This window comes from Ornithorhynchus anatinus, chromosome 3 (genome assembly GCF_004115215.2).
Source record: "Ornithorhynchus anatinus isolate Pmale09 chromosome 3, mOrnAna1.pri.v4, whole genome shotgun sequence".
Classification (NCBI taxonomy): Eukaryota; Metazoa; Chordata; class Mammalia; order Monotremata; family Ornithorhynchidae; genus Ornithorhynchus; species Ornithorhynchus anatinus.
Window position 1 is genome coordinate 6,565,703 of NC_041730.1, and position 27,484 is coordinate 6,593,186.

The window sequence follows — 27,484 nt, forward strand, 5'->3', positions numbered from 1 at the left end:
GGGATGCATTTACACATCCCGCCAATTGCTACTCTTGCTTATCCCATTTCTAGCCCCCTGGAGACGAACCCACATTTCCATCCTTAATGACCTCTCCTCTCCCTCCTCTTGATATCCCATTCCCAGGGCCCTGCCGGCTCTGAGGTAGGACTCTCTGAGGATTCTCAGCTCGCCAAGGGAGGAGGAAGGTGGTCGGCGAATTCAACTGAGGGCCCAGCTCCTCCTGCCTCTTGGTCCCTGATGCGTGCTGAAGATTCTGATCCCAGGACTGTTTTACCATCTGGTCACTGTCCTGGCCCTCCTACCACCACCCAGCCCACACACTTCGCTCCTCTAATGCCAACCTACTCACCGTACCTCCATCTCGCCTATCTCGCCACCGACCCCTCACCCACGTCCTCCCTCTGACCCGGACTCCTCCCTCTGACCTGGAACGCCCTCCCCCCTCCAGCCCGACAGACAACGACCTTCCCCCCTTCAAAGCCTTATTGACAGCCCATCTCCAAGAGCCTTTCTAAAACCCCCTTTCCTCTTCTCCCTCTCCCTGACTTGCTCCCTTGATTCATCCTCCCTCCCGGCCCCACAGCACTTACGTCCATATCTGTCATTTATTTGTTTCTATTAACGTCTGTCTCTCCCCGTCGTCGTGAGCAGGGAATGTGTCTGTTTACTTTTATATTGTGCTCTCCCAAGCACTTAGTACAGTGTTCTGCACACAGTAAGCGCTCAGTAAATACGATTGAATTGAATAGGTTCATCTTAGCCCTCAGAGTGGAGGCAGCAGGAAAGTTTATTGGTATCTAAAGCAGGTATTCTTTGAAAAAGTGAAGCAGTGAGGGAATCCAGAGGTTGAAAGCACTATGGACAGGGGTTAGGGGTGAGTTCAGTGCGTGCATATCACCCCCCCCCCCCCAAATTCACACATCGTTTCCCCATATCACTTAGAAACACTCACCCACAGAGTTCACCAAATAACCAGGATTCCCCACCACATAACTCCTAACTTATACCCAAAGACTCTCCCCAGACCCCCATTCTCCTCACCCCAAACTCAAATACTTTTCCCCGGATTCCTTTCCAATGCACCGCATTACTCCGACTTCACAATTTTCCCCTCTCCATACACACACAGTGCCCCGAGACACATTCAAATTCTCCTTCCCGCACTCCGCACATACCCCCGCATTCCCAGAGGCACCTACACAGAAGCCGGGGGGAAAAACACAATGATCGGTACATTGCCCGCATTCAGGCTTGAGCCCACGTACTCTGCTGTTACAGCCTGACTCCTGTTCTCCCTCTGAGCTCATCTAACGAGCAGACAGATTCTTCACGAGAAAACAAGTCTCCAGCGTCACCTACTCTTCCCCCAGACCTTCACAAGTATGTTCCGTTTGCTCTCGCCTTCACGCTCACCAGTCACACTCTCCTTCCACTCTCACGCCCCCATTCTCTGTAACTCGGGCACAGCCACTCTGGCATCGCACATACGCTCTTCCGAATCTCATATGTTTGTTTATATACCGTCCCTCTTCAGACAGACATCTCTCAGAAGCGGGATCCATCCATCGTGTTCATTCATTCGTTCAACTGTATTTATTAAGCGCTTACGGAGTGCAGAGCACTGTACTAAACAACACTAAACAGTGACATTCCCTGCCCACAACGACCTCACAGTCTCCCTACGCAGCTCGTGTCTGAATGATCTTCTACGTCTCCCCTGGCATCCATCTACCCTAAACATACCGTCTACAACCTCCCTCCGGGTACCCCAGCCGGTCCCCAGCTTTTCACACGCTCGCTCCTCTCTCCACATCCCGGCCGCCCTCGGGAAGGTCCAGCCCGGCCTGTCCGCGGCCTTCTCACCTTGAAGCTGTTTGAAGCGCCCCTCCAGCACGCTGGCATACTGAGCGGAGTTGATGAAGGCAGCGGGGGAAAGCAGGGGACCCCCTGGGCTCCTCGGCCCTTCCGAGCCTTCCCAGTGCAGGTCCCCCGCCCCGTCCAGGCCATTTCCATTCACCCCATTCCCGGTGACCCCGTGCCCGTTCATGTCGCCCGCTGCCTCTTACAGAGCTCCGGGCGATGGGAACATTCTCCCCCAAGCAGGGGCAGGGGGCAGAGGGCACGAGATCAGGTCCGGGGACCGAGGGCAGGCTGGGCGGCCGGTGTCCTGGCTCCTCCGAGGTCTGGGACGGAGGGATTCTGAGCTGGCCGGGCGGGAGGGGACTCTGCGGGCAGGAGGGCGCACCTGGCTGAGCCGGGGCAGCGCCTGGCACGCAGAAGCGGAGGCAGCTCCGGACAAACTGGTTGGACCGCGGCGGGGGAGGGGTGGAAGGAGGAGCCTGGCCCGGTTGGGACCAGGCCAGGCCCCGCGGGGGAGGAGGAAGCTGCCGGAGATGTTGCCCGGCTAGGGGGAGCCAGCCTCTGATGCCCCGACCAGACCGAGCTGGCCAGGAGGGCTCGGGCAGCTGAAGCTCGGCGGCCAGTTGCCTGGACGGTTTGAGGGCTCTGAGGTGGAAGCTCGTTGCGGGCAGGGGACGGGTTATTGCTCGGTTGTACTCTCCCAAGCGCTCAGTACAGCGCCCTGCACGCAGCAGCGCTCAATCGGTACGACCGAGTGATCGAATGAGGCCTTTCCAGGCCATCGGGTGATACCCTACACGTTGGAGGGTGATGTCAATTGGACTCTTGACCCCACATGGCAGAGAAGCAGCGCGGTTCAGTGGCAAGAGCGCGGGCTGGGGAGTCAGAGGTCGTGGGTTCTAATCCCGACTCTGTCGCTTGTCTGCTGGGTGACCTTGGGCAAGCCACTTAACTTCTCTGGGCCTCAGTTACCTCCCCTGTGAAAATGGGGATTAAGACTGTGAGCCCCACGGGGGACAACCCGATTACCTTGTTTCTACCTCAGCGCTTAGTACGGTGCTTGGCACATAGTAATCGTTTAACAAATACCTTAATGATTATTATTACTTCACTTCTCTGTGCCTCAGTTACCTCATCTGTAAAATGGAGATGAAGACCGTGAGCCCCACGTGGGACAACTTCATTACTCTGCAACTACCCCAGAGCTTAGAACAATGCTTGGCACATAGTAAGCGCTTAACAAATACCATAATTATTATTATTACTTCACTTATCTGTGGCTCAGTTACCCCTTAGAGAAGCAGCGTGGCGCAGTGGAAAGAGCACGGGCTTTGGAGTCAGGGCTCATGAGTTCAAATCCCAGCTCTGCCACTTGTCAGCTATGTGACTGTGGGCAAGTCACTTAACCTCTCTGTGCCTCAGTTCCCTCATCTGTAAAATGGGGATTAAGACTGTGAGCCCTACGTGGGACAACCTGATTCCCCTGTGTCTACCCCAGCGCTTAGAACAATGCTCTGCACATAGTAAGCGCTTAACAAATACCAACATTATTATTAAAATGGAGATGAAGACTGCGAGCTCCACGTGGGACAACCTGATTACCTTGCAACAGGGCTTAGAACAGTACTTGGCACATAGTAAATGATTAACAAATATCATTATTATTATTATTATGGTTTCCCATCCACCCTGTTCCCTGACACCTGTCCAGATTTGGCGGGGGGGGTGGGTGGGGGGCTCTTTGAGGTCTGGCAGTTTAGAAGGGAGACGCAGGTCGGATTCCTGCCTTTCGGGATGCAGGGTTGGGGTCGGGGGGAAGGATGTTAATGGGGATGCAGGTTGTTCTCCACCCTCCCTGGCCCAGCCCTGCCCCTCCCACCTCCTCCTGTGACTCTACCCACTCCTCTCTCAGCCCAGCCCCTGCCTGGGGCTCTCAAGCACCGCACCCCACCCACCTGGCTACTGGGGAGACTGGGACTACAAGATTCTTCCCTCTCTCTCCCTTCAGTTCTAGCCTCTGCCACATTCCCAGCCTCCTCGATTGTGAGTGCGAGAGCCCTTTCCCCACGGTCTGAACATTCTGGGGTACGGGATCCTGGAATAATAATAATTACGGTATTTGTTAAGTGCCTACTGTGTGCCAGGCACTGTACTAAACCCTGGGATGGATACAAGCAAATCGGGTTGGAAACAGTCCCCGTCCCACGTGGGGCTCACACTCTCAAATCTCCAGTTTACAGATGAGATAACTGAGGCACAGAGAAGTGAAGTAAGACAAGGGGCAGAGCCGGGCCTTCTGATTCCCACGGCCGGGCTGGAAGCTAGAAGCTAGAAATCTCTAGGAGAGCTAGAAGAATGGGGTGGGGCCTCCCCCAAATTCAATCCCTCTAGACCATAAGCTTGTTCTGGGCAGGGAGGGTGTCTATTATATTGTTGTATCGTACTCTCCCAAGCACTTAGTACAGTGCTCAATAAATACGATCGACTGACTGGCTGCTCTCCAAGGACACTTCACCCATTTCTGGCCTCTTTACTCTCATTCACTCATTCATTCATTCAATCATATTTATTGAGCGCTTACTATGTGCAGAGTGCTGTACTAAGCGCTTGGAATGTACAATTCGGCAACAGAGAGAGACAATCCCTGCCCACCAGCGGGCTCACTGTCTAAATGGGGGAGACAGACAACAAAGCAAAACAAAACACCTCCCTCTTCAAATCTGACAGACGATGACTCTCCCCCCGTTCAAAGCCTTATTGAAGGCCCACCTCCTCCAAGAGGCCTTCCCAGACTAAGCCCCCCTTTCCTCATCTTCCATTCCCTTCTACGTCGCCCTGGCTTGCTCCCTTAGAACAGTGCTTGGCACATAGTAAGCACTTAACAAATACCGTAATTATTATTACGACGGATTTCTTTGGGCTCGGAGGAGCCTGCGGGGAAAGTGGTGGCCCGAGCAAGAGGAGGAGGGAGAAGAAGAAGAGGAGGGGGTGGGGGGTACGGTGGGAGAGCGGTGGGGGAGAACGGGTGCCCAAGCCGGGGCAGAAACGGGCCAGGAAGAAGGAGCCGGCATTATTATTATACCGTAATAATAATAATATTATTATTAGACTCTTCCCCCACCACAGCCCCACAGCACTTATGTCCATATCTGCCATTTATTTATCCGTACTGATATCTGCCTCCCCTTCTAGACTGTAAGCTCGTTGTGGACAGGGACTGTGTCTCATTGTTGCATCAAACTCTCCCAAGTGCTTAGTACAGTGTCTGCCCACAGTAAGCGCCCGGTAAATACGACTGAATGAATGAATGACTGTCCGGGGAGTCTCTGGCGGACTGGCACGGGGTGGAGTCTTTTCGGGGGGCAGGCTCGTGCAGAGGAGTGGGGTGGGGGGCGTGGGGAAACCAGACAGGGTGGGTGGCCCTTGAGGTGCGTGGGTGACTCAGTCCACCCCCAATGGCCGGTGGTATCAGGTGGCAGCTGCCCTCCGGTCGCCATGACGACTGCGGTCAGGAACGTGGCAAGGCCCGTCCGACGGGTTTGTCGGTGCTCGGGGCAGCCTGAGGGGAGAGTGGTGGCCCAAGGAGGAGGAGGAGGGAGAAGAGGAAGAGGAAGGGGGTAGGGGGTGCAGTGGGAGAGCGGTGGGGGAGAACGGGTGCCCAGGCCGGGGCGGGAACGGGCCACGAAGAATGGGTAGAAGGAGCCGGCGGCGGGCAGAGAGAGAACACGCTCCAGGGAACGGGCAGACGGACCAGGTGGGAGTAGCAGCCGGCAGGTGAAGGGAACAGGTGGGGAGGGGGAGAGAAGGGTAATGGAAGAGGTAGAGCCAACAGGTGAGAGGGAGAGGCAGGGTGGACTTTGACGGAGGGAATAAGCAGGAGGGTGAAAGGGAACACAGGGGAAACTGGTCAAAAGAAATAAACGAAGGATTAAATGGAAACTGTCTGAGGGAACCCAGGTGGCCCAGTGAAAGGAGCCCAGGCCTGGGAATTCATTCGTTCCTTCATTCACTCAATTGGATTTATTGGATCAGAGGGTCTGGGTTCTAATCCCGCCTCCGCCGCTTGCCGGGGGCAAGTCTAGGCTGTAAACTTCCTCGAGCTCGCTGCGGTCAGGGAATGTGTCCGTTATTGTCGCATCGGATTCTCCCGAGCGCTTAGTACGGGGCTCTGCACCCAGTAAGCACTCAGTAAATACGATCGACTGATTGATGAGTCACTTCACTTCTCGGGGTCTCGGTTTCTTCATCTACAGAATGGGGATTCTATACCTGTTTTCCCTCCTACTTAGACCGTGAGCACTATATAGCCGAGGGGCTGCGTCTGACCTGATGAACTTGTAATCATTCATTCAACTGTATTTACTGAATGCTTACAGTGTGCAGAACACTCTACTAAGCGCTTAGGAGAGTACAATAAACAGACACATTCCCTGCCCACACGAGTTTACAGTCTAGAAGAGGGGGATGATCCCAGTGCTTAGTACGGTGCTTGGCAAGTTGTGAGCATTTAACAAGGACCGCTTTTATTTTTATATAATAATAATGATAATAGTGATGGCATTTGTTAAGCGCTTACTATGTGCAAAGCACTGTTCTAGGCGCTGGATGATAGAAGATGGGGAGAACTGAACTGCTGTGCTCAAGTGTATCAGAAGTAGAGAGTACCCTTGATTCTCCTAGGAACAATAATAATAATAACTGTCATGCTTGTTAGCACTTTCTAGGTGCTAGGCACTGTACTAAGCACTGGGGTGGACACAAGTAAATCCGGTTGGACACAGTCCCTCTCCCATATGGGGCTCTCAGTCTCAATCCCCATTTTACAGGTGAGGTAACTGAGGCCCGGAGAAGTAAAGTTACTTGCCCTAGGTCACAGTGGCTGAGTTAGGATTTGAACCCACGACCTTCTGACTCCCAGGCCCGTGCTCTATCCACAACGCCATACTGCTTCTCTAAATCCTAAATCAACATGGCTCTGAGGGCACAAGGGAAGAGGTCCAGGGAAGTGGTTTGACTTCCCAAGTGGACTGGCGGATCGAGGAGGACTCTGGTTCCCATTTAAGTGAATCGGCTCTTTAGGGATGGTTTGTTTTGTCCCGAGACCCTAGAGGAGTCCCCACGACCAGTGTCCCCCTCCCATCCTCTGTTTCGAGGGGCCCACCTGCCAATGCCTTGATCCGGGAGCGCTCAAAGAGCCGGGCCGAGCTGTTCTCATTGTCCCAGTCAGCGTCGGGAAGTTCCCAGCGGTTGTTGACGTCGCTGTATTGACCCTGGATCTCCAGACTGTCAAAGTCTGTGGGCGAAAGGGTGCTGCTCATAGTGGTGGAGTGACTCCCAAGCCTGCAAAATGGTGGGGGGAGGAAAGAGGGCTCATTAGCATCTGAATTAGACTAATAATGGTAATGATCATAATAATTGAAGTATTTGTTAAGTGCTTACTAGATGCCAAGCACTGTATTCATTCAATCACATTTACTGAGTGCTTACTGTGTGCAGAGCACTGTATTAAGTGCTTGCGCGAGTATGGCACAACAATAAACAGACACATTCCCCGCCCACCACGAGCTGACAGGCTAGAGGGGGAGATGGACGTTAAGAGAAATAAATAAATGACAGGGACATAAGTGCTATGGGGCTGGGACGGGAGATGAACAAAGGGAGGGGGAGAAGAGGAAAGGGAGGCTTAGTCAGGGAAGGTCTCTTGGAGATCGGCCTTGGATAAGACTTTGAAGTGGGGGAGAGTAATGGTCTGTTGGAGGGGGGAGGGTGTTCCAGGCCAGAGGCAGGACGTGGGCGAGGGGTCGGTGGAGAGACAGATGAGATGGAGGGACAGTGAGAAGGTTGGAATTAGAGGAAAGAAGTGTGTGGGCTGGGTTATAGTAGGAGAGTAGCGAGGTGAGGTAGGAGGGGGCAAGGGGACTGATTGCTTTCAAGTAAAGTGCTTTAATTATATTCAGTACTGGGGTAATAATAACAATAATGTGGAATTTGTTAAGTGCTTATTTTGTGCCAAGCACTGCTCTAAGTGCTGGAGTAGATACAAGGTCATCAGGCTGTCCCACCTGGGGTTCACAGTCTTAATCCCCATTTTACAGATGAGGGAATTGAGGCCCAGAGAAGTGAAGTGACTTGCCCAAGGTCACACAGCAGAGAGGTGGCGGAGCCGGGATCAGAACCCACGACTTCTGACTCCCAAGCCCGGGCTCTTTCCACCGAGCCACGCTGCTTCTCTAGATACAAGATCATCAGGGCCCACACGGGGCTCATAGTTTAAATAGGGAGGGAGAAGAGATATTGACGCCCCATTTTGCGGACGAGGGACCTGAAGCACAGAGAAGTGGCGTGACTTGCCCAATGTCACACAGCTCCCCTGACTCCCTTGCCCGGGCTCTTTCTTTTTTCACAGGGTGGCTGTTATGTGACGGGAGTTGTCCTAAGCGCTGGGGTAGATACAACCTAATCAGGCTGGACCTAGTCTTAATCCCCATTTTATGGATATAGTAACTGAGGCACAGGGAAGCAAAGTGACTTGCCCAAGGTCACATGACGGGTAAGTGGCAGAGCTGGGATTAGAACCCTGTTCCTCCGACTCTCAGGCCCGGAGTCTTTCCAGTATGCCACGCCGCTCAGAAGGGGTTGGGCCTACCCGGGCTCCTCGATGCTTGTCTCCCTGTCCCCTCCTCCTGACCCCCTCCTCTCTTTGTTCCTTTTCCTCCTCCCGTCTCTTCCTGTTCTGCTCAATTTTTGGCCTGCATGTGGTGATATGGCAGCACAGTGGACAGAACGGTGAATCAGAGGCACAGAGCCAAGCGGAATCAGCGTTTAGTGAAACAGAAGGACAGGGAAAGGGAAGAACGAGCACTTCAAGGATGCAACGGGAAAGTGAAACAACGGAGGAAATGAGACGGGGGTGGAACAGTCAGGGTGTTCTGGAGCAAGTGGTACGGGGGGCAGTAATTTACTGGCATAGTAATACTCTGGAACCCCAAGATAGTGGAAGAATGGGAAAGATACGTCGTCAAACGGAGAGGCAGCTAGCTTAGTGGAAAAGAACCCGGGCCTGGCAGTCAGAGGACCTGGGTTCCGATCCCGCTCCGCCACTTGTCTGCTCTGTGGCTTTGGCAAGTCGCTCCACTCCTCTGGGCCTCAGTTACCTCATCTCTAAAAATGGGGATTATACTGTGAGCCCCGCGTGGGGCATGGACCGTGTCCAACCTGATCAGCTTGTGTCTATCCTGGTGCTTAGTACAGTGCTTGGCACAAAGCAAGCGCTTAACAAATACCATTGAAAGAAAATAGAACGGCGATGCGGTGTTATGGTCTAACTGCTAAAGGAATGCAGCGCAGTCAAACAGGGAAGTGGCGATTCAGTGGTCGCTGCTGAAGAGGACTACTAGTGCTGAGGAAACTCTGCAGAACATTGAAACTTTGAGTCCCGAGGCATTGGAAAGTAAGTGGCCCTCAACGACGATAATAATAAGGGTCATAATAACTGTGGTATTTATTAATGACGTTGGTTAAGGGCTTACTGTGTGCCAGGCGCTGTTCTGAGTGCTGGGGTAGATACAAAATAGTCACATTGGACCTCGTCCATGTCCCACATGGGGCTCACAATCCTCATTCCCATATTACCGATGAGGTAACTGAGGCACAGGGAAGTTAAGTGACTTACCCGAGGTCAAACAGCAGGCAAGTGGTGGATCCAGGAATAGAGCCCAGATCATTAATAATTCAGCACGGCTCAGTGGAAAGAGCCCGGGCTTGGGAGTCAGAGGTCATGGGTTCCAATCCCGGCTCTGCCACTTGTCAGCTGTGTGACCGTGGGCAAGTCACTTCACTTCTCTGGGTCTCAGTCCCCTCTTCTGGAAAATGGGGATTAACTGTGAGCCTCACGTGGGACAAGCTGATTACCTTGTATGAACCCCAGGGCTTAGAACAGTGCTTTGCACATAGTAAGCGCTTAACAAATACCATAATTATTATTATTATCCTTCTGACTCCCAGGCCCACGCTCTAACCAGTAGGCCACGTTGTTAAGCACTACGAGCCTCCCTGCCACTTAATCCACCGCACGGCATGAATGATTCTCCAACTTCTTCTCCACCTAGACAGAGTCCTCCGCAGGGCTCCCCCTGGGAGATCCGAGCCCAGGCCTCGCTGGCGGAAAGTTGAATAGCCCTCGGTTTGCCGCAGCCAACACCACTCAGGACTTTAGTCGAGCAAATAACGCTCCATCCAAGTCAAACATGTGGGCTTCAGAAGAGCTGTTGGGAGCGGGAGTTCCGCCCTTTGGAAGTCGAGGATAAGTTTCCATTCATCAGCGGCCGGGCGGGGAAAAGGGGTTGGGGGTGTCTGTTGGCCGTTTGTTTCTCAAAGACCGGGGGCAAGTTTTTTCACCCACAATCAGGCCTTCTGGGCTTACAAAGGCAGGATTCCTAAATTCTAGGAGGGGAAAGAGGTATGGGGAGCTGTTGAAAAGCTGGGTGTGTGTATGTATGTACAGAGGCATATTTTAGGTTTTTTGTCACCTCCCCTCTGCTAAGTCCCCTTTCCCTCTGCTCCTCCCCTTCTCCCTTCCCCTCCCCTAAGCACTACGCTCATTTGGATATATTTTTACTACCCTATTTATTTTGTTAATGAGGTGTTCATCCCCTTGATTCTATTTATCTTGATGATGTTGTCTTGTTTTTGTCCGTCTGTCTCCCCCGATCAGACTGTGAGCCCATCATTGGGCAGGGATTGGGCAGGGAGTGCCGAATTGTCCATTCCAAGCACTTAGTACAGTGCTCTGCACATAGTAAGGGCTAAATAAATACTATTGAATGAATGAATGAATGGTACTTGCTAAGTACTCATTATGTGCCCCACACTGTTCTAAATGCTGGAGAAGATACAAGCTAATGAGGTTGGACACGGTCCCTGTCCCACAAGAGGCTCATAGTCTCAACCTCCATTTTACAGACTAGGTAACTGAGGTCCAGAGAAGTGAAGTGACTTGCCCAAGGTCACACAGCAGACAAGTAATAATAATGATCATGGTATTTGTTAAGCACTTACCATGTTTCAAGCACTATTCTAAGCGCTGGGGTAGAGACAAGCTGATCAGGTCGGACACAGTCCCTGTTCTACATGGGGCTCACAGTCTTAGTCCCCATTTTACAAATAAGGTGACTGAGGCCCAGAGAAGTTAAGTGACTTGCCCAAGGTCACGCAGCAGCCCAGTGGCACAGCCGGGGTTAGAACCCAGGTCCTTCCGACTCCTGGGTCCACGCTCTATCTACTAGGCCACGCTGCTTCTCGAGTTCTGTGTAATGATGATGATGATGATGATGTTAATATTTGTTAAGTGCTTACTATGTGCCAAGCACTGTTCTAAGCACTGGAGAACTGTCACAGGCCAACTGGGCAATCCTAGCCCTAGCCCGAGCCCGATTAGACCGTAAGCCCGTCAAACGGCAGGGACTGTATCTGCTGCCGACTTGTTCATCCCAAGCACTTAGTACAGTGCTCTGCACATAGTAAGTGCTCAATAAATACTATTGAATGAATGAATGAATAGCCCTGACCCTTCCCTATTCTAGCTCTCATTTTCCCTAGCCTTGAATGGAGGAAAGTAATGGCCGCCTCTCCCTTTCTCCAGGTGAAAGATCTGAACACAGAATGAGTTTTGCTGTCATCCCTTTCACGTCCTCGCACCCTCCCTCCTGCCTGCATGGGGTATTGGCATGGCGTAATCGAATGAGAGAGGGCCTGGGAGTCAGAGGACCTGGGTTCTAGTCCGACTCGGCCACTTGCCTGCCGTGTGACCCTGGGTGAGTCCCTTCACTTCTCTCTACCTCAGTTACCTCATCTATAAAATGGGGATTGAGACTGTGAGCCCCAAGTGGGACAGGAGCTCTGTCCGATCTGATTTGCTTGTATTCATCGCAAAGCTTAGTACAGTGCTTGGCACATAGTAAGTGCTTAACAAATTCCCATGTTATAATTATTATTATTATTCAACTATAAATGAGGATTCAATATCTATTCTCCCACCTTCTTAGACTGGGAGGCCAGTGTGGGAGAGGGACTTGTATCTTTCCTGGCATTTAGTACAGAGCTTGGCAGGCAGTGAGCATGTAATGAATACCCAATTCTTCCTTCCTGTCTGGAACTCTCCCCACCTCTTCATACCTGACTATTCCCCCCATCTCCAGATCCCAGCATGGCTTAGTGGATAGAGCACAGGCCTGGGCGTCAGGAGGACCTGAGTTCTAATCCCAGCTCTGCCACATGTCTGCTGTGTGACCTTGGGCAAGTCACTTCACTTCTGTGTCTCAGTTACTTCATCTGTAAAAAATGGGGATCAGAACATGAGCCCCAGGTGGGACGGGGACTGTGTCCAACCTGCTTAACTTGTATCTATCCTAACAGAACAGTTCCTGGCAAATAGTAAGTAATAATAATTATGGCATTTGTTAAGCGCTTACTATGTGCCAAGCACTGTTCTAAGTGCTGGGGTAGAAACAAGGTAATTAGGTTGTCCCGCATGGGGCTCACAATCTTAATCACCATTTTACAGATAAGGTCGCTGAGGCACAGAGAAGTGAAGTGGCTTGCCCAAGGTCACACAGCAGACAAGTGGCAGAGCCGGGATTAGCATCAGTGAGAGTACCACCCCACTCACTGGGTCTTGCTCTCATCCCTCACAAGTCCTCACACCCTCCCTCCAACTGCACGGGGAAGTAGCATGGCATAATTGAATGAGAGAGGGCCTGGGAATCAGAGGACCTGGGTTCTAATCTGACTCTGCCATTCGGACTCTCAAGCCCATGCTCTTCCCACTAAGCCACACTACTTCTCTGCTTAATAAGTACCATAATAATAATTATTATTACTAAAATCACATCTCTTTCAGGAAGCCTTCCCAGGCTAATCTTTTTTCCTCCTTACTTGTCAGCCTGAGTCCTTACTGGCCTAGCAATTTGGCATTCACCCCAGCCCCTCTCCCCACAGCACTGACGTACATATCTTTAAACTCCATTGCTTGCCCCCCCATCTGAAATCGATTCTAGTGTCCGTCTCTCCCGATAGATCATAAGATTCTGGAGGAAGGGGATCGTGACTACTAAACTGTATTGCATTTTCTCCAGGGCATTATTCTGTACAGAGGCAGCCCTCAGTAAAGACTACTGATTGATCGATCAATCAAGAATTGATAATAATCACTGACAACAGCGAGCCCGTGACCATAATTCCGAGTATTACTAGACCCGTCAATAAGTGTCCGGTATGTCACCAAGGTGACCCGGTGATCATTGTACCCCCGCTCTGGCATGATGACAATTTGACATTATTGTAACCTCCCCCGCTAAAGCCATTCCCCAGCCTGAGCTGTGTTTCACGGCATCCAAATCTACTGGGGAGATCCTGGATCATACTTGTTGGGGCGGGTGCTTCGTTTGCAAATCCACAGTTGTTCCAGTGGGCTGCTGGACCTATTATCCCAAGAACATTTTGAAGCAAGCCCACAAGTCTGAAATAATAATAATAATAATAATAATAATGATGGTATTTGTTAAGCCCTTGCTGTGTGTCAAGCACAGCTCTAAGCGACCGGGTAGAGACTAGTTAATCAGGGAGGACACAATCCCTGTCCCACGTGGGGCTCACAGTCTTAATTCCCATTTTACAGATGAGGTAACTGAGGCCCAGAGAAGTGAAGTGACTTGTCCAAGGTCAAAGAGCAGACGTGGAGGAGCCAGGATTAGAACTCAGGCCACTTCTCTATCCATTGGGCTACACTGCTTCTCTGAAAGTATGGCTCATGCATGGGGACAATCCATGCCACGAACCCCCTGGCCTGAAGCAGGCTCTCATAGGAGGGAATTGCCAGCGAGTCGTTAGCCTAGCCAGATCTAACCCAGGGGGTTGGGAACTCCTCAAGACTCCTTGGTTGACCCAAGCCTATTCAAGACTTTAAGATGCTCTCTAGTCCCTGAAGCCAGGACAGGGAGGAGGAGACTCTCAACTGGGCCTCACCACCTAGTCTCAGAGCCCCCAACCTCCTGAAGCACCTCAATCAATCTTGACCTAATCGCAGAAACCAAAGTAGGGGAGTGTTGAGACCTTGTGGATAACGGGTGATGATAGCCAATAAATTGGTAGGCAGCGGAATCCCCCAAAGTACTTAGACTGTTAGCTCCGTGAGGGGCAAGAACTGTGTCAACATGATTAACTTTTATCTACCCCAGCGCTTAACCCTCTCAGGAAGGCACCTGGAGAATCGCCAGTGCTCTCCCAGTCTCGGCTACGGAAGGGAGAGTCAAGCGGAGGCCTGTTTGTTCCATTCCGAGCATGGGTAGTGGCTAGCGAGTGGCAGGCCATCTGCTACGTCAAAATTCACCTGTTCTGGGCAGCAGCGGCATGGGGGAGAGTAGAGGGTGGGGGCCTCAAGTTTACTGCCTGGAAGGGTGCGATGGTATTTTTTACCAAGAAGACTCTATGGACACACTTCCAGAAAGATTGAAGTTGGAGGTGGGGCGTTCTGGGAGAGATGGAGTCTCTAGGGGTCAGAGATGACTCGACAGCGTAAGACAAGACAAGACCCCGTCACTTAGAAAAGTGCTTGACACAAAGAAAGCACTTTGTAAATATAATAATAATAACAACAATAATAATAATACTGTCTCCTTGAAGACTGCAAGGGGAATCCCCAAGACTATTTTACTGTAGCTCTGAAACAGTTCCGCTAAGGTTCCTCAACTTTGGAAGACCTAACTAGCCATAAAACCCTTCGGCCCTGGGACAATAAGTAGTACTGCCTAGGGGAAAGAGCACAGAATTCGGTGTCAGAAGACCTGGGTTCCAGTCCTCACTCTGCCGCTTGTCTGCGCTCCGACCTTGGGTAAGTCGACTTGGTTTTTCTGAACCTCAATTTCTACGTTCCTTAGTTCCTGAAGTCTCTTCAGTTCCGTCTGCTGGCATGTCCTGATTTGGCCCTCATGTGCCCTACTTAGGATCAAAACAAAGATATGGGCAAACAGGACCTTTCCCCTCACAGGATACTTCAGCGGCTGACAAAAAGCATGGGTGGGCCTTTCCCAAAGCCTGTTTGTAATTGGGGAGAAGGGTGCTGGCCTCATCACTCCCACTGCTCCTTTTCCCTGACTTTCCAGAGGTGACAGGCAAAGCTGCAGAACGTTCTTATCTCCCGTCTCCACAGTTTGGAGCCCCAGCAGGCTCCCCAACGATGCAGAAGCCGAAGGGGACAACTTGGGGGAGAGAGGTTTTGAGACACCCACTCTGGCTTCTCTGAAGTGGTGAGAAATCTCCACTCTATTTCCAATCAATCAATCAGTGGTATTTATTGAGCGCTCACTCTGCGCAGAGCACTTGGGAGAGTACAATATAACAGATCCCTGCCCACCACGAGTTGACAGAGCTTACTGTCTAGAAGGGAGTTGACAGTATAGAGGAGGTATATTCTACATTCCTATGTAACCCAGTGGTACTTCACTCTATGAAACTAGGGGCTGTTTAGCTGGAGGCAAATTTGGGTTCCCCACATTCCTCCTGAAAGTGTAAGGGATTTTGGATGAGAGGGTGGGAATCACTCAAAGATCCTCTCCCGAGTGAGATTTGGGAAGTCTCGTTTATATGCCTGAAATTATCGCCATCTATGTGTCTGCCCGGGGCTCTCCATGACTTTGGGTGCCCTTCTCCTTCCCAAGCATCTAAATTCCTGCCCTATTTCCTATCTACGCCCCTGAATTTTCTGTGTTCCTTAGTTCCCAGATCTCCATTTTCCTCCTGTTTCTAGGTTGACCTTCCTCTGCCCCTCGTCCCTGAGTCTCTAGTCTTGGTTTAAGATCACATGTAACCTCAACTTCTTGTAATCCACCGATAACCCCACTGGCTCCCCCTTGTTTATTTGATAATAATTGTGGTATTTGTTAAGCACTTACTACGTGCCAGGCCCTGTACTAAGCGCCAAAGTAGATGCAAGCTAATTAGGTTGGACACAGTCCCCGTCCCACATGGGGATCACGGTCATAATCTCCATTTTTACAGGCGAGGTAATCGAGAAGTGAAGTGAATTGCCCAAGGTCACCCAGCAGACAAGTGGCGGAGCCGGGATTAGCTGGGGTCCTTGGAGGGGGTTCCCATTCCTTCGTTTTTTCGGGGACCCTTGAGATTCACATGAGAGCGTTGCCGAGTAGGCCCTGCCCCGGGCAGAACAGCTAATCCAGGATTACGACCTAACGGGCACCTTTATTCTTAGCTGGCGACCTCGAGGCCGGACCCAAGTAGCTTAAACACTTAGTGCCGGAATAATTCTGGCTCCTGGCAGCTGCCGGAGCGGTGGTCCCTGTCCGGTCCAGCGCCCGGCATCCCTGCCTCGATGCAGACCCCGCACAGCCGAGACCCAGTCCCAGGCTCTTGGCCCCCCCTCCAACTGCCACTAGGCACCAGAAATCACAGCTCTCCTCCATTCTAGAACCTAACCATCAGGCTTCCAAGTCCCTGTCCTCTCCTTCTCATCCTTCTCCCTTCTCAGAACGGAGGCTTCGACCTGCCCTTTCCCCACCAGATCTTTTCTGTTTTTTTTCCCTCGTGTAGGAACAGAACTCAGGGGGTCTGCTGAGGAAGAAGACCCCACTGGGAATGCCAACTTCAGAGCTGGGATCCATCTCCCCCGCAAAGGTAAGGGGCTGTTGGAATTGGTTGAGAAGCCCCGAGGGCGGAGGCAGAGATGCACGAGCCCAGCTTCCTCCCCACTGTAGGGATAACTACTGGGAAGCAGCGTGGCTTAGTGGATTGAGCCCAGGCCTGGGAGTCAGAAGGACCTGGGTTCCAATCACCGCTCCGCCACTGGTCCGCTGTGTGACCTTGGGCAAGTCACTTTGCTTCTCTGTGCCTATGTTCCCTCATCTATAAAACAGGGATTAAGACTGTTAGCCCCATATGCGGGGCAGGGACTGTGTCCAACCCAATTATCTTGTATCTACTCCGGAGCTCAGCACAGTGTCCGGCACACAGTAAGTGCCTAATAAATACTATAAACCTCCCCAACAAACTACTGGGCCTTGCTCTTTGGCTCAGGCTCCGTCCTATGCCTGGAGCTGGGACAAGCTCATCTCCATGGTTCACTAAAAGCGGGGGGCAGATGGAGTTAGTGAAATGGAAGCCAATAAAGTCTCTGAAGTGGCAGGTGAGATGGAAGCGAGAGAAATGAAGAGGCTTTGAGGCTGACAGAAAGAATTAAAGGATGGGTAACACCTCGAGCTCTAAAGAGAGAAACAGTTAGCGCCGGGGAGGGAGGAAGAAAAGAGATGCTAAGTAGCAGTATGGAAATGTAGATGTTGAGAGATAGGCAGCTGGGTAGCTAGGGGAGGGAAGAAAAATGGTTAAAGGACAGTCGAAATGGGAAGCAGAGGAAAATGAGGCAGAAAGATAAGTGAGTCTAGTTAGGTGGACAAAAGAAAGTGCTAAGCACTTAGGACGGTGCCCAGCACACAGTAAGTACTCAGTAAATACGATTGAATGAATGGATAAAGGAAAAGATGGCCTCGGTCAGCCAATCAGTGGTATTTATCAAGCTCTTACTCTGTGCAGAGCACTGTAGAATGAACTCGGGAGAACCAAATTCAACAAGGAGGTAGACCCGAGGCAGGAACGGGCTGCTGGAAAGATAGAACGACCGCACAGATATGCTCACCCAGGGATGGAGACACAAATGCTCTCACGGTGTCACATCCAAAGACACTTAGATAGAAGGGGTAGAAGAGGCGGAGCAGAAGCAGGAGGAACAAGATATCAGACCTTTTCCATTTCCATTAACCAGAGCAGAGGCCCACCTGGGACTGGAGTGGGTTGAGCCCAAGTCAAGGAATGGATTGCAGGAAGGGATTGGGACCCCATTTTATCTTTAGAACCCACCTTAGAAGTCAAAATTGCCGACACTGTTTCTTCCACCCCCAGGGTTACATCACTCTCTCTAAAGCAGCTCTCTGATACCCCTCCTCTGAGATGTCTCTCTCTCTCGACACCCCTAGAGATCACCTGAACTTGAGAGGTGTTTTTAGAACTCAGCTGTCTACTCCACTGTCAAGACAAACCAGTCTCTGGACGACCTGAAGCCAGACCGGGCCACCCCCCCCCCCCCCCCCCCCCCCCCCCCCCCGGCCCGGGAAATATAATTCGCTTTCGGGACGGAGGAAGGCGGCTGCCGAAATAACCCTCGGGAATGACGGGTTAGGTTAGGACATAGACTAACCCGTTTTTCCGAGAAGTTATGCAGCGTCACAGGGGGTTGTGGGGGAAGAGCGGAGGGTTAAGGAGGTTTCCCACAGCAATATTTCACTGGGCTGGGAGAAAAACCCTCACCAAAGGGGTAGGAGGAGATGAGAAGTAAACGCATCGCCTAAGAAAAAGAATCCATCCTCTCCCTCATGACTAGGCATCCTGAACTAACTGTTGTCCCTATTCAGGAGTATAAATAGATATCATCTACTGCTATCCTCATCCTTTGCTTCTCCCCGATCCGGAGGCAGGAAACGTCAAGTCTCCGGGACAAGGAGAGGAGACACGGGCCCTGGGGCAGGAGTGAAGGGGTGGGGTATCTACGCCCCGTGTCCCATTCTAACAGTATTCCTGGGACTACGTATCACAGACACGCTTACAGCGGCAAGGATCATTCAAGGCCCCAGTACTTGAAAGTGGAGGCTCCTGTCGCAGCTAATATTTCTATAGCGGCCCCAGTGAAGTGGGGGACCCTAAATACTCAGGGCCTCCCCTCGACCAGCTATCGCCCCAGGCCCTGCCACTGTCCAACTCTACAGACACACACCGTGGGCCTGAGCACACACGCAATCCCTGGGTTCTGTCACAGATCTATGGAGAGAAAGATATAAGCGATGAACTCAGTGACCGACCCGTAGATATGCTCGCCCGGCGACGGAGACACAGAAATCACTCACGGCGGCACATCGAAAGACAAGTAGACGTGCACCTGGGGAAGCTGAGGAAAGCCCAGGCAGGCCCAGCCGGACCACCCCCCTCTCTAGAACCAGACCCCAGAGTGGCACAGCTGCTCACAAACCTCCGACACCGACTCTCCCCAGTGACCCTCCAACCTGAGCCGGTACATCGTCATCTTCCGCAAGGTCTCCCTCCGTTCTTCCCCAGGCTCGCCCGCACCCGACCCCGGGCGGGCGGCGAGCTGACCCTCACTCTCTTCCACGACCCCCCCCGCCCGCTTCCACATTTCCAGGACCAGAAATCTCCCATCCTCCGGCCCCATACGCGTCCTCACGCGACCCCCAACGCCCCCCTCGCCAGACCCGGCCCATTCTCCCGGCCTGACCTGCCGTCCCCAACCCGCTCTTAGGGGACCGGACGGGTTCCCCCTCCTCATCCTCTTCACCCTTCACCTCCCCCTCTCCCCAGAGGGCCCCTCCTCCTCTCCCCTCCTCCCCCTCCCCTTGCAGATGCACAAAGCAGGGGCTCGGAGAGGTGAGAGGTGGACCGCCCGGCCCCCCCGGCCCCCTCTCACCTTTGGAGGCCGCGGCGACGATGGAGCCCGGGTCCGGGGGTCTCGCGTGTGGGTGTGATGGGGATGGGGATGGCTGGGGGTGGGGGGTTGCGGAGGGACCCTAAGGCCGGAGCATCGGGGGGCTGGAGGTGGCTCTGAGGGGTGCGTGCGGTGGGCTGGCAGCTAGCGGGGCGCGAAGCGGGCCTGGGGGAGGAGGAGGAGCGGGAGGACCAGAGGAGGACCAGGAGGAGGACCAGAGGAGGGGGAGGACCAGGAGGAGGAGGAGGAGGAGGAGGAGGCGCGTGGCGGCGGGCGGGAGCGAGCAGCAGGAATGCGGCTCTGGGAAAGGAGGACAATAGGCAGGCTGGCTCCCCCCCTCCCGCCCCCACCGCCCCCTCCCGCGGGAGCCTCGGGACCATCTGGAGCCTCCTGCCCCGCGGGGGCGAGTGGCCCCCCACCCCGCTGCCATGGCAACCCCGGGCTCCTCCCCGGGGGTCGACCTCCCCATCCCACCCCCCCCCCAGAGGAAGGCCCTCCCCTGAGCATCTCCGAGGCTCCTCTCTGTCCCTCCACTCCTCGCCGACCCCGCACTGGGATAATACTAATGATAATAATAATAATCTTGGTATTTGTTAAGCGCTTACTATGTGCCGAGCACTGTTCTAAGCGCTGGGGTAGATACAGGATAATCAGATTGTCCCACGTGAGGCTCACAGTCTTCATCCCCATTTTACAGATGAGGTAACTGAGGCACAGATACTAATTGTGGGGTTTCTTCAGCATTCATTCATTCAAACAGTCGTATCGATTGAGCGCTTACTGGGCGCAGAGCCCTGGACTAATAATAATAATAATAATAATAATGGTGGTATTTGTGAAGCGCTTACTATGTGCAAAGCACTGTTCTAAGCGCTGGGGAGCATACAAGGTGATCAGGTTATCCCACGTGGGGGTCCCAGTCTTCATCCCCATTTTCCAGATGAGGGGACTGAGGCCCAGAGAAGTGAAGAAGACTTGCCCAAAGTCACACAGCTGACAAGCGGCGGAGCGGGGATTAGAACCCATGACCTCTGACTCCCAACCCCGGGCTCTTTCCACTGAGCCATGCTGCTTCTAAACGTGGACTAAGTGTGTCTCAGTGGATAGAGCCTGTGCTTGGGAGTCAGAGGTCATGGGTTCTAATCCCTGCTCCGCCGCTTGTCAGCTGGGTGACCATGGGCAAGTCACTTCACTTCTCTCAGTGACCTCATCTGGAAAATGGGGATGAAGACTGTAAGCCCTACTTGGGACAATCTGATTACCTTCTATCTCCCCCAGTGCTTAGAACAGTGTTCGGCACACTGTAAGGGCTTAAAAAATACCGACATTATTATTGAAAAGTACAGTTCAGCAACAGAGACAATCCCTACCCAACATCACAGTCTAGTTAAGCGCTTACTATGTGCCAAGCACTGTTCTAAGCGCTGGGGTATGACGTAGGGAATGGAGCACGGGACCGGGAGTCAGAAGATCGTGGGGGTTCTAATCCCGGCTCTGCCACGTGTCTGCTCTGTGTGACCTTGGGCAAGTCGCTTCGCTTCTCTGAGCCTCCATGACCTCATCTGGAAAATGGGGATTGAGACGGTGAGCCCCTTGAGGCACAGGGACTGTGTCCAAACCGATGTGTTTTGTATTCACCGCAGCGTTTAGTACAGTGCCTGGCACATAGTAAGCATTTAACAAATACCATTATTATTATTGCAAGGTAATGAGTTGGACACAGTTCATGCCCCTTATGGGGCTCATGATCTTGATCCCCATTTTACGGAAGAGGGAACTGAGGCACAGAGAAGTGAAGTGACTTGCAGAAGGTCACACCGAAGACACGTGGCAGAACTGGAATTAGGACCCAGATCCTTTTGACTCCCAGGCTCGTGCTCTTTCCACTGAGCCATCCGGCTAATACTAATAATCAAGATGGCATTTTTAAAGTGCTTATTATGTGCCAGGCACTGTACTAAGCACTGAGTTGGATACAAGCAAATGGGGTTGGCCCATGTCAGGCTCAGAGTCTCAATCCACATTTTCCAGATGAGGGAACTGAGGCACAGATAAGTAAAGTGACTTGCCCAAAGTCTCACACAGCAGACAAGTGACGGAGAGGGGATTAGAACCCCTGACCTCTTGATTCTCAGGCCCGTGCTCCACTTTACCATTCAGGGGCCTCCTTGGGGTCTGTGAAGCCATCAGTTGTATTTATTGAGCCCTTACTATGTGCTGAGCACTGGATGGACACCTTGCTCCCCCCTTCCTAGGGATGTCCCCTTAGCCTGCTTTAGTCTGAGACAAGAACGAGTCTACCAGCTCCGTTACATGGTACTCACCCAAGCACTTAGAACCGAACGCTGCACACCGTAGGTGCCCAATAAATACCGGTGATTGATTCCTCTCAGACTGGCCCCCCACACTCTCAAATTCAATCCAAGGTTCCTTTCCTTCTAGTCATGAGGGAGAGGTGATTCCTCCCATAGAGGTAGGATTTCCTGCTATGGAGTCTGTTCAGAATTTCATCCCTTTGGTTTCTCATCCTGCATTACCACCACTCCCCTCCCTTGGTGACCCCTCTTACTTTATTTCTTCCCTCTAGACCTCTCTGCCCCAAGGCAGATGGAGGAATCTTCACTTTCCTTCCCAATTCAAAAATTCTCTCCTGTCCTGACTTGGCTGCAGCTTCTCAGCAAGTCAATCCAGAGGAGTCTGGCCTCGCCTCCCTCCCATATCCCCAGGGCATCTGGGCTTTCCTGACCGGGGACAGTGACCTTTCCAGAGCCTTGTTAGGGATAATTTCCTGGGGAAACTTCATTAGCTCCTCCAGGGCCTGTTGTCCTCACTCAAGGTCAGTGGAATCTCTTGTCTGAGAGGGAAAGGAGTCAGCCCTGGAAGATAACTGAGGAGCAGTGTGGCCTAGTGGATAAATCAAGCACCTGGGAGCCAGCGGATCTGGATTCCAATTCAGGCGCCGCCACTTGCCTGCCGTGAGGTCTTTGGCAAGTCACTTAACTTCTCTAGGCCTCAGCTTTCTCAGCTGTAATTTGGGGATTCAATACTGTCTTTTCTCAGTGTGGCTCAGTGGAAAGAGCACGGGCTTGGGAGTCAGAGGTCATGGGTTCGAATCCCGGCTCTGCCTCTTGGCAGCTATGTGACTGTGGGCAAGTCACTTCACTTCTCTGGGCCTCAGTCACCTCATCTGGAAAATGGAGATTAACTGTGAGCCTCACGTGGGGTGACCTGATTACCCTATATCTACCCCAGTGCTTAGAACAGTGCTCTGCACGTAGTAAGTGCTTAACAAATACCAACATTATTATTATTCTTTTATCCTCCTTGATTGGGAGTACCCTATGGGACAGGCCTGTTTCTGGCCTGCTTAACTTGTATCTACCCCAATGCTTAGAGTTTCCAGTACTCCACAAGTCTTGGCTACGGGAGGGAGAGTTAAGCAGAGGCTTGTCCATTCCATTCCTAGCTTGGTCAGTGGCTAGCGAGCGGCAGGCCATCTGCTACAAGTCAAACTCACCCGTGTTGGGCCGCAGCGGCACGGGAGAGAGTCGAGGGCGGAGACTCGAGTTTTCTGCACGGAAGGCGGCGATGGTCAACCGCTTCCGGATTTTTACCAAGAAAACTCTCTGGATCCACCACCGGAACGATCGCAGATGGAGAGTGGGGTGTTGTGGGAGAGATGTGTCTGTGGTGTCACTATGGATTGGAAACGACTCGGCCTAAGATAAGACCCCAGTGCTTAGAGCAGTGCTCGACACATAGTAAGCGCTTAACAAATATCATAGAAAACCAAAAATAAAACCTGACATTTTTATCCAGGGCGTGCCTGAAAGAGACTCCAAAACAACAAGGATGGTGATGGATGAGAAGAAATGCTGGGCTTCTATTTACTGGGGCCTCAACCTGGGAGGGGACGCTTTGGGGAAGAGCGAAGAAGGGAGAAAATCTTTTTTAAAGAAACTCCCCGGCCAGAACCTCTTACTTCCAGGGTTCCTCACACTTCAAGGCTCTCCATTACCTTGCCCCCTCCTACCTCATCTCCCTTCTCTCCTTCTACTGCCCACCCTGCACGTTCCGCTCCTCTGCCGCTCACCTCCTCACCGACCCCCATTCACTCCTAACCCGCCGTCGACCTCTGGCCCACCGTCCTCCCTCTGTCCTGGAATGCCCTCCTTCCTCACCTCTGCCAAACTACCTCTCTTCCCCTCTTCAAAGCCCTACTGAGAGCTCACCTCCTCCAAGAGGCCTTCCTAGAATGAGCTGTCCCTTTTCCCTCTGCTCTCTCTCTGCTCCCCCTCCACCTTCTGCTCCCTCCCCCTTCCCCCCTTCACCTCCCTTCAGCTAAGCCACCATCCCGCTACTCCTCTCCCTCTCCCTTCCCCTCCCCTCCCCTCAGCACTGTGCTCATTTGTATATATTTTTATTACCCTATTTATCTCGTTAATGAGGTGTACATCCCCTTGATTCTATTTATCGTGATTATGTTGTCTTGTTTTTGTCCATCTGTCTCCCCCGATTAGACTGTGAGCCCGTCATTGGGCGGGGATCGTCTCTCTCTGTTGCCGAATTGTTCATTCCAAGAGCTTAGTACAGTGCTCTGCATATAGTAAAGGCTCAATAAATACTATTAAATGAATGAATAATTATTCCCTGACTGATGGGCCTCCCCCAAAAACGGCAGCCCGTGACCAGTATAGTGCTTGGAACCCAACTGCGGGTGGGGGCTGTGCGTAGAGATGTACCAGGCCCCATCTCCACCTATTTTTCAAGCTCCCTCCCTTCATCCCGTCCTTTTACCAAAAAGTGTCAGGGAGGAAGAAGTGGCTTCACTCCCCTCCCCGCCCCCTCTGCCGTCTCTCTCGGCCGCCACTGCCCCAGAAACCAGCCCAGTGACATTACCGTCTCAGAGAACTCTCTGGAGGTGCTTGCGTGAGCTGTGACTTGTCACCACTGCAGAAGGTGCCATCCCAGCACTCCCCTGTCAAGACGACCCGAGGCAACTGCCACCGCTTTTGTGGGAGACATTTTTAAAGGATCTCACTGTGACTAAGTCTTGAAGTTTGGGATTAATCTGGTTTCTGAGTAGTTACCTGAGTGAGTATACTTGCTTTAGATAGAAATCCATCACTCCCCTCGAGGGCGTTCTGCTATGGAACCCACCAACCAACAAATATAATAATGGTGGCATTTGTTAAGCGCTTACTATGTGCAAAGCACTGTTCTAAGCACTGGGGGATGCAAGGTGATCAGGTTGTCCCACGTGGGGCTCACAGTTTTAATCCCCATTTTACAGATGAGGTAACTGAGGCACAGAGAAGTGAAGTGACTTGCCCAAAGTCACATAGCTGTCAAGCGGCGGATCAGGGATTCGAACCCATGAACTCTGACTCCCAAGCCCGGGCTCTTTCCACTGTACCACGCTGCTTCTCTAAGGACTCCTTTCCAGGTCTGTGATGAAAGGGATTCTGAGGGCCACGCCGACCTACATAAACCCACCGAGGAACAGGTCGAATTCAGCTTTCCGGACAGCACCTTGTGAAGAGTGAGAACTCAGGATGGGCTTTTGGAAATGGCGAAGGAAGATCCAGCAAAATCCCCGATCGAGCCCTCAATTCCCCTACTCCCTCTCCCTTCTGCATCTCTTATGGACTTGGATCTATACTTTTAATCACTTCATTCATTCAATCGTATTTAATGAACGCTCACTGTGTGCAGAGCACTGTACTAGGCGCTTGGAATGTACAATTCGCCATCAGATAGAGACAATCCCTGCCCAGCGACGGGCTCACTTTATATTCACCCTACCCTCAGCTCCACTTATGTATGCAATTTGTCACTTATTATAATGTCTACCTCTAGAGAAGCAGCATGGTGTAGTAGATAGAGCACAGGCCTGGGAGTCAGAAGGTCACTTGTCTGCTGTGTGGCTTTGGGAAAGTCACTTCACCTCTCTGGGCCTCAGTTACCTGTAAAATGTAAAATGGGGATTAAGACTGTGAGCCCCACATGGGACAACTTGACTACCTTGTAATAATAATGTAATAATAATGTTGGTATTTGTTAAGTGCTTACTATGTGCCAAGCACTGTTCTAAGTATCTACCCCAGTGCTTAGACCAGTGTTTGGCACATAGTAAGGACTTAACAAATACCATAATTATTATTACTATTATTATCTCCCCCTATAGACTGTAAGCTCCTTGGGGACAGGGGATATGTCTGCAAAATAATAATGATAATAATAATGAATGTATTTGTTAAGCGCTTACTATGTGCCTGACACTGTACTAAGCGCTGGGGTGGATCCAAGCAAATCAGGTTGGACACAGTCCCTGTCCCATGTGGGGCTCACCATCTCAATCCCCATTTTCCAGATGAGGTAACTGAGGCCCAGAGAAGTGAAGTGACTTGCCCAAGGTCGTACAGCAGAAACATGGCAGAAGCGGGATTAATAATAATGTAATAATGTTAGTATTTGTTAAGCGCTTACTATGTGCAGAGCACCGTTCTAAGCGTTGGGGTAGATACAGGGTCATCAGGTTGTCCCACGTGAGGTTTACAGTCTTAACCTCCATTTTACAGATGAGGTAACTGAGGTACAGAGAAGTTAAGGGACTTGCCCACAGTCACACAGCTGACAAGTGGCAGAGCTGGGATTCGAAGCCATGACCTCTGACTCCCAGGTCCGAGCTCTTTCCACGAGCCAGCTGCTTCTCTTTTTGTGGTATTCTCCCAAGCGCTTAGTACACTGCTATGCACACAATAGGTGCTCAGTAAATACGATTAATTCATTGACTGATAGTTCCCGGAACAGGGTGATACTATTCAAAGGCTTAGTACACTACTCTGCACACAAAAGGTGCTCAATAAATACGATTAATTGATTGATAGTTCCTGGAGCATCGTGATACTGTTCAAAGGTTTAGTACACTGCTCTGCCCACAGTAGGTGCTCAAAAAATACGATTAATTGATTGATTGAATGATAGTTCCTGGAGCAGGGTGTTACTATTCACTTCGGGAGCCTGGTTTGGGGCCCATGACTATTAAGGTGAGAGGAACCCATTTGACCTGTTCAGAGGAACAGATGGTATAATTTGGCAGGAGGTTATTCCAACCTGGTGATATTTCTGCACCAGATTGAGGCAAGAGAACGGCCTCTATATCAGAACCTGCCGCTGACAGACACCTGCCCATAGGCTGATGATCGGGTTGTAAGCGACTCCTCTACACTGAGCTCGTGGGCAAGGAATGTTTCCACCAACCCCGTAGTATTGGTTTCTCCCAAAAGCTTGGTAGAGTGCTGTGCACAGAGTAAAGCGCTCAATGATTGATGGAAGGGCGATGAGGGTTCCAGATAATAAGGAGCAGTATCGAGCAGCGTGGCTTAGTGGAAAGAGCCCGGGCTTAGGAGTCAGAGGATGTGGGTTCTTATCCCAGCTCCACCACTTGTCTGCTTTGTGACCTTGGGCAAGCCACTTCACTTCTCTGTGCCTTGGTGACCCCATCTGTAAAATGGGGATTAAGATCGTGAGCCCCACATGGAACAACCTGTTTACCTTGTATCTATCCCAGCACTTAGAATAGTGCTTAGCACATAGTACACACTTAACATACACCATCACTATTATTATTATTGTTAAGAGCATTTTTTGAGTGTTTACCATATGCCGAGCTCTGTACTAAGCGCTTCGGCGAGCACAATAGAGTTGGTAAACGTGTTCCCTGCCCACTGCAAGTTTATAGTCTAGAGGGGGAGGCAGACATTAATACAAATGAATAATTTATTTTTGTATGTTATGTATAATTCATAATGGTTAAATAATTTATGAAATATAATTCAGTGAGAAGCAGCATGGCCTAAAGGATGGAGCATAGGCCTGGAAGGCAGGAGGCCCTGGGTTCTAATCCCACCTCTGCCACCTGTCTGCTGTGTAACTTTGAGCAGGTCACGCCTATCCCACCGTCGACCTCTGGCCCATGTCCTACCGCTGTCCTGGAACGCCTTCCTTCCTCACCTCCGCCAAACTAACTTTCTTCCCCTCTTCAAAGCCCTACTGAGAGCTCAC

At 51.7% G+C, this 27,484-nt stretch overlaps 1 protein-coding gene and 1 long non-coding RNA gene across 5 annotated transcripts in view; one reads left to right on the forward strand and one right to left on the reverse strand.

The window, feature by feature from the left end:
• Nucleotides 1-19,716, reverse strand: part of SPTBN2 (spectrin beta, non-erythrocytic 2) — a 61,877-nt gene extending 42,161 nt beyond the window's left edge. The window contains exons 1-2 of one of the 4 annotated variants that reach the window (XM_029061700.2): nt 19,400-19,716; nt 7,025-7,203 (exon numbers count right to left, since the gene is read on the reverse strand). In XM_029061700.2, coding sequence (XP_028917533.1) covers nt 7,025-7,181 — 157 coding nt within the window. In that variant the 5' untranslated portion in view covers nt 7,182-7,203; nt 19,400-19,716. Of the gene's footprint in view, nt 1-1,866; nt 2,266-7,024; nt 7,204-17,563; nt 17,610-19,399 lie in introns of those variants that run through there. The other 3 variants (XM_029061698.2, XM_029061697.2, XM_029061699.2) reach the window with 3 other exon arrangements.
• On the forward strand, nt 5,533-14,212 carry LOC114810337. Its single transcript, XR_003758039.2, has 3 exons — nt 5,533-5,617; nt 11,504-11,675; nt 14,097-14,212. It is a non-coding gene; the product is annotated as an uncharacterized LOC114810337 (long non-coding RNA).
• Nucleotides 19,717-27,484: the final 7,768 nt, after the last annotated feature.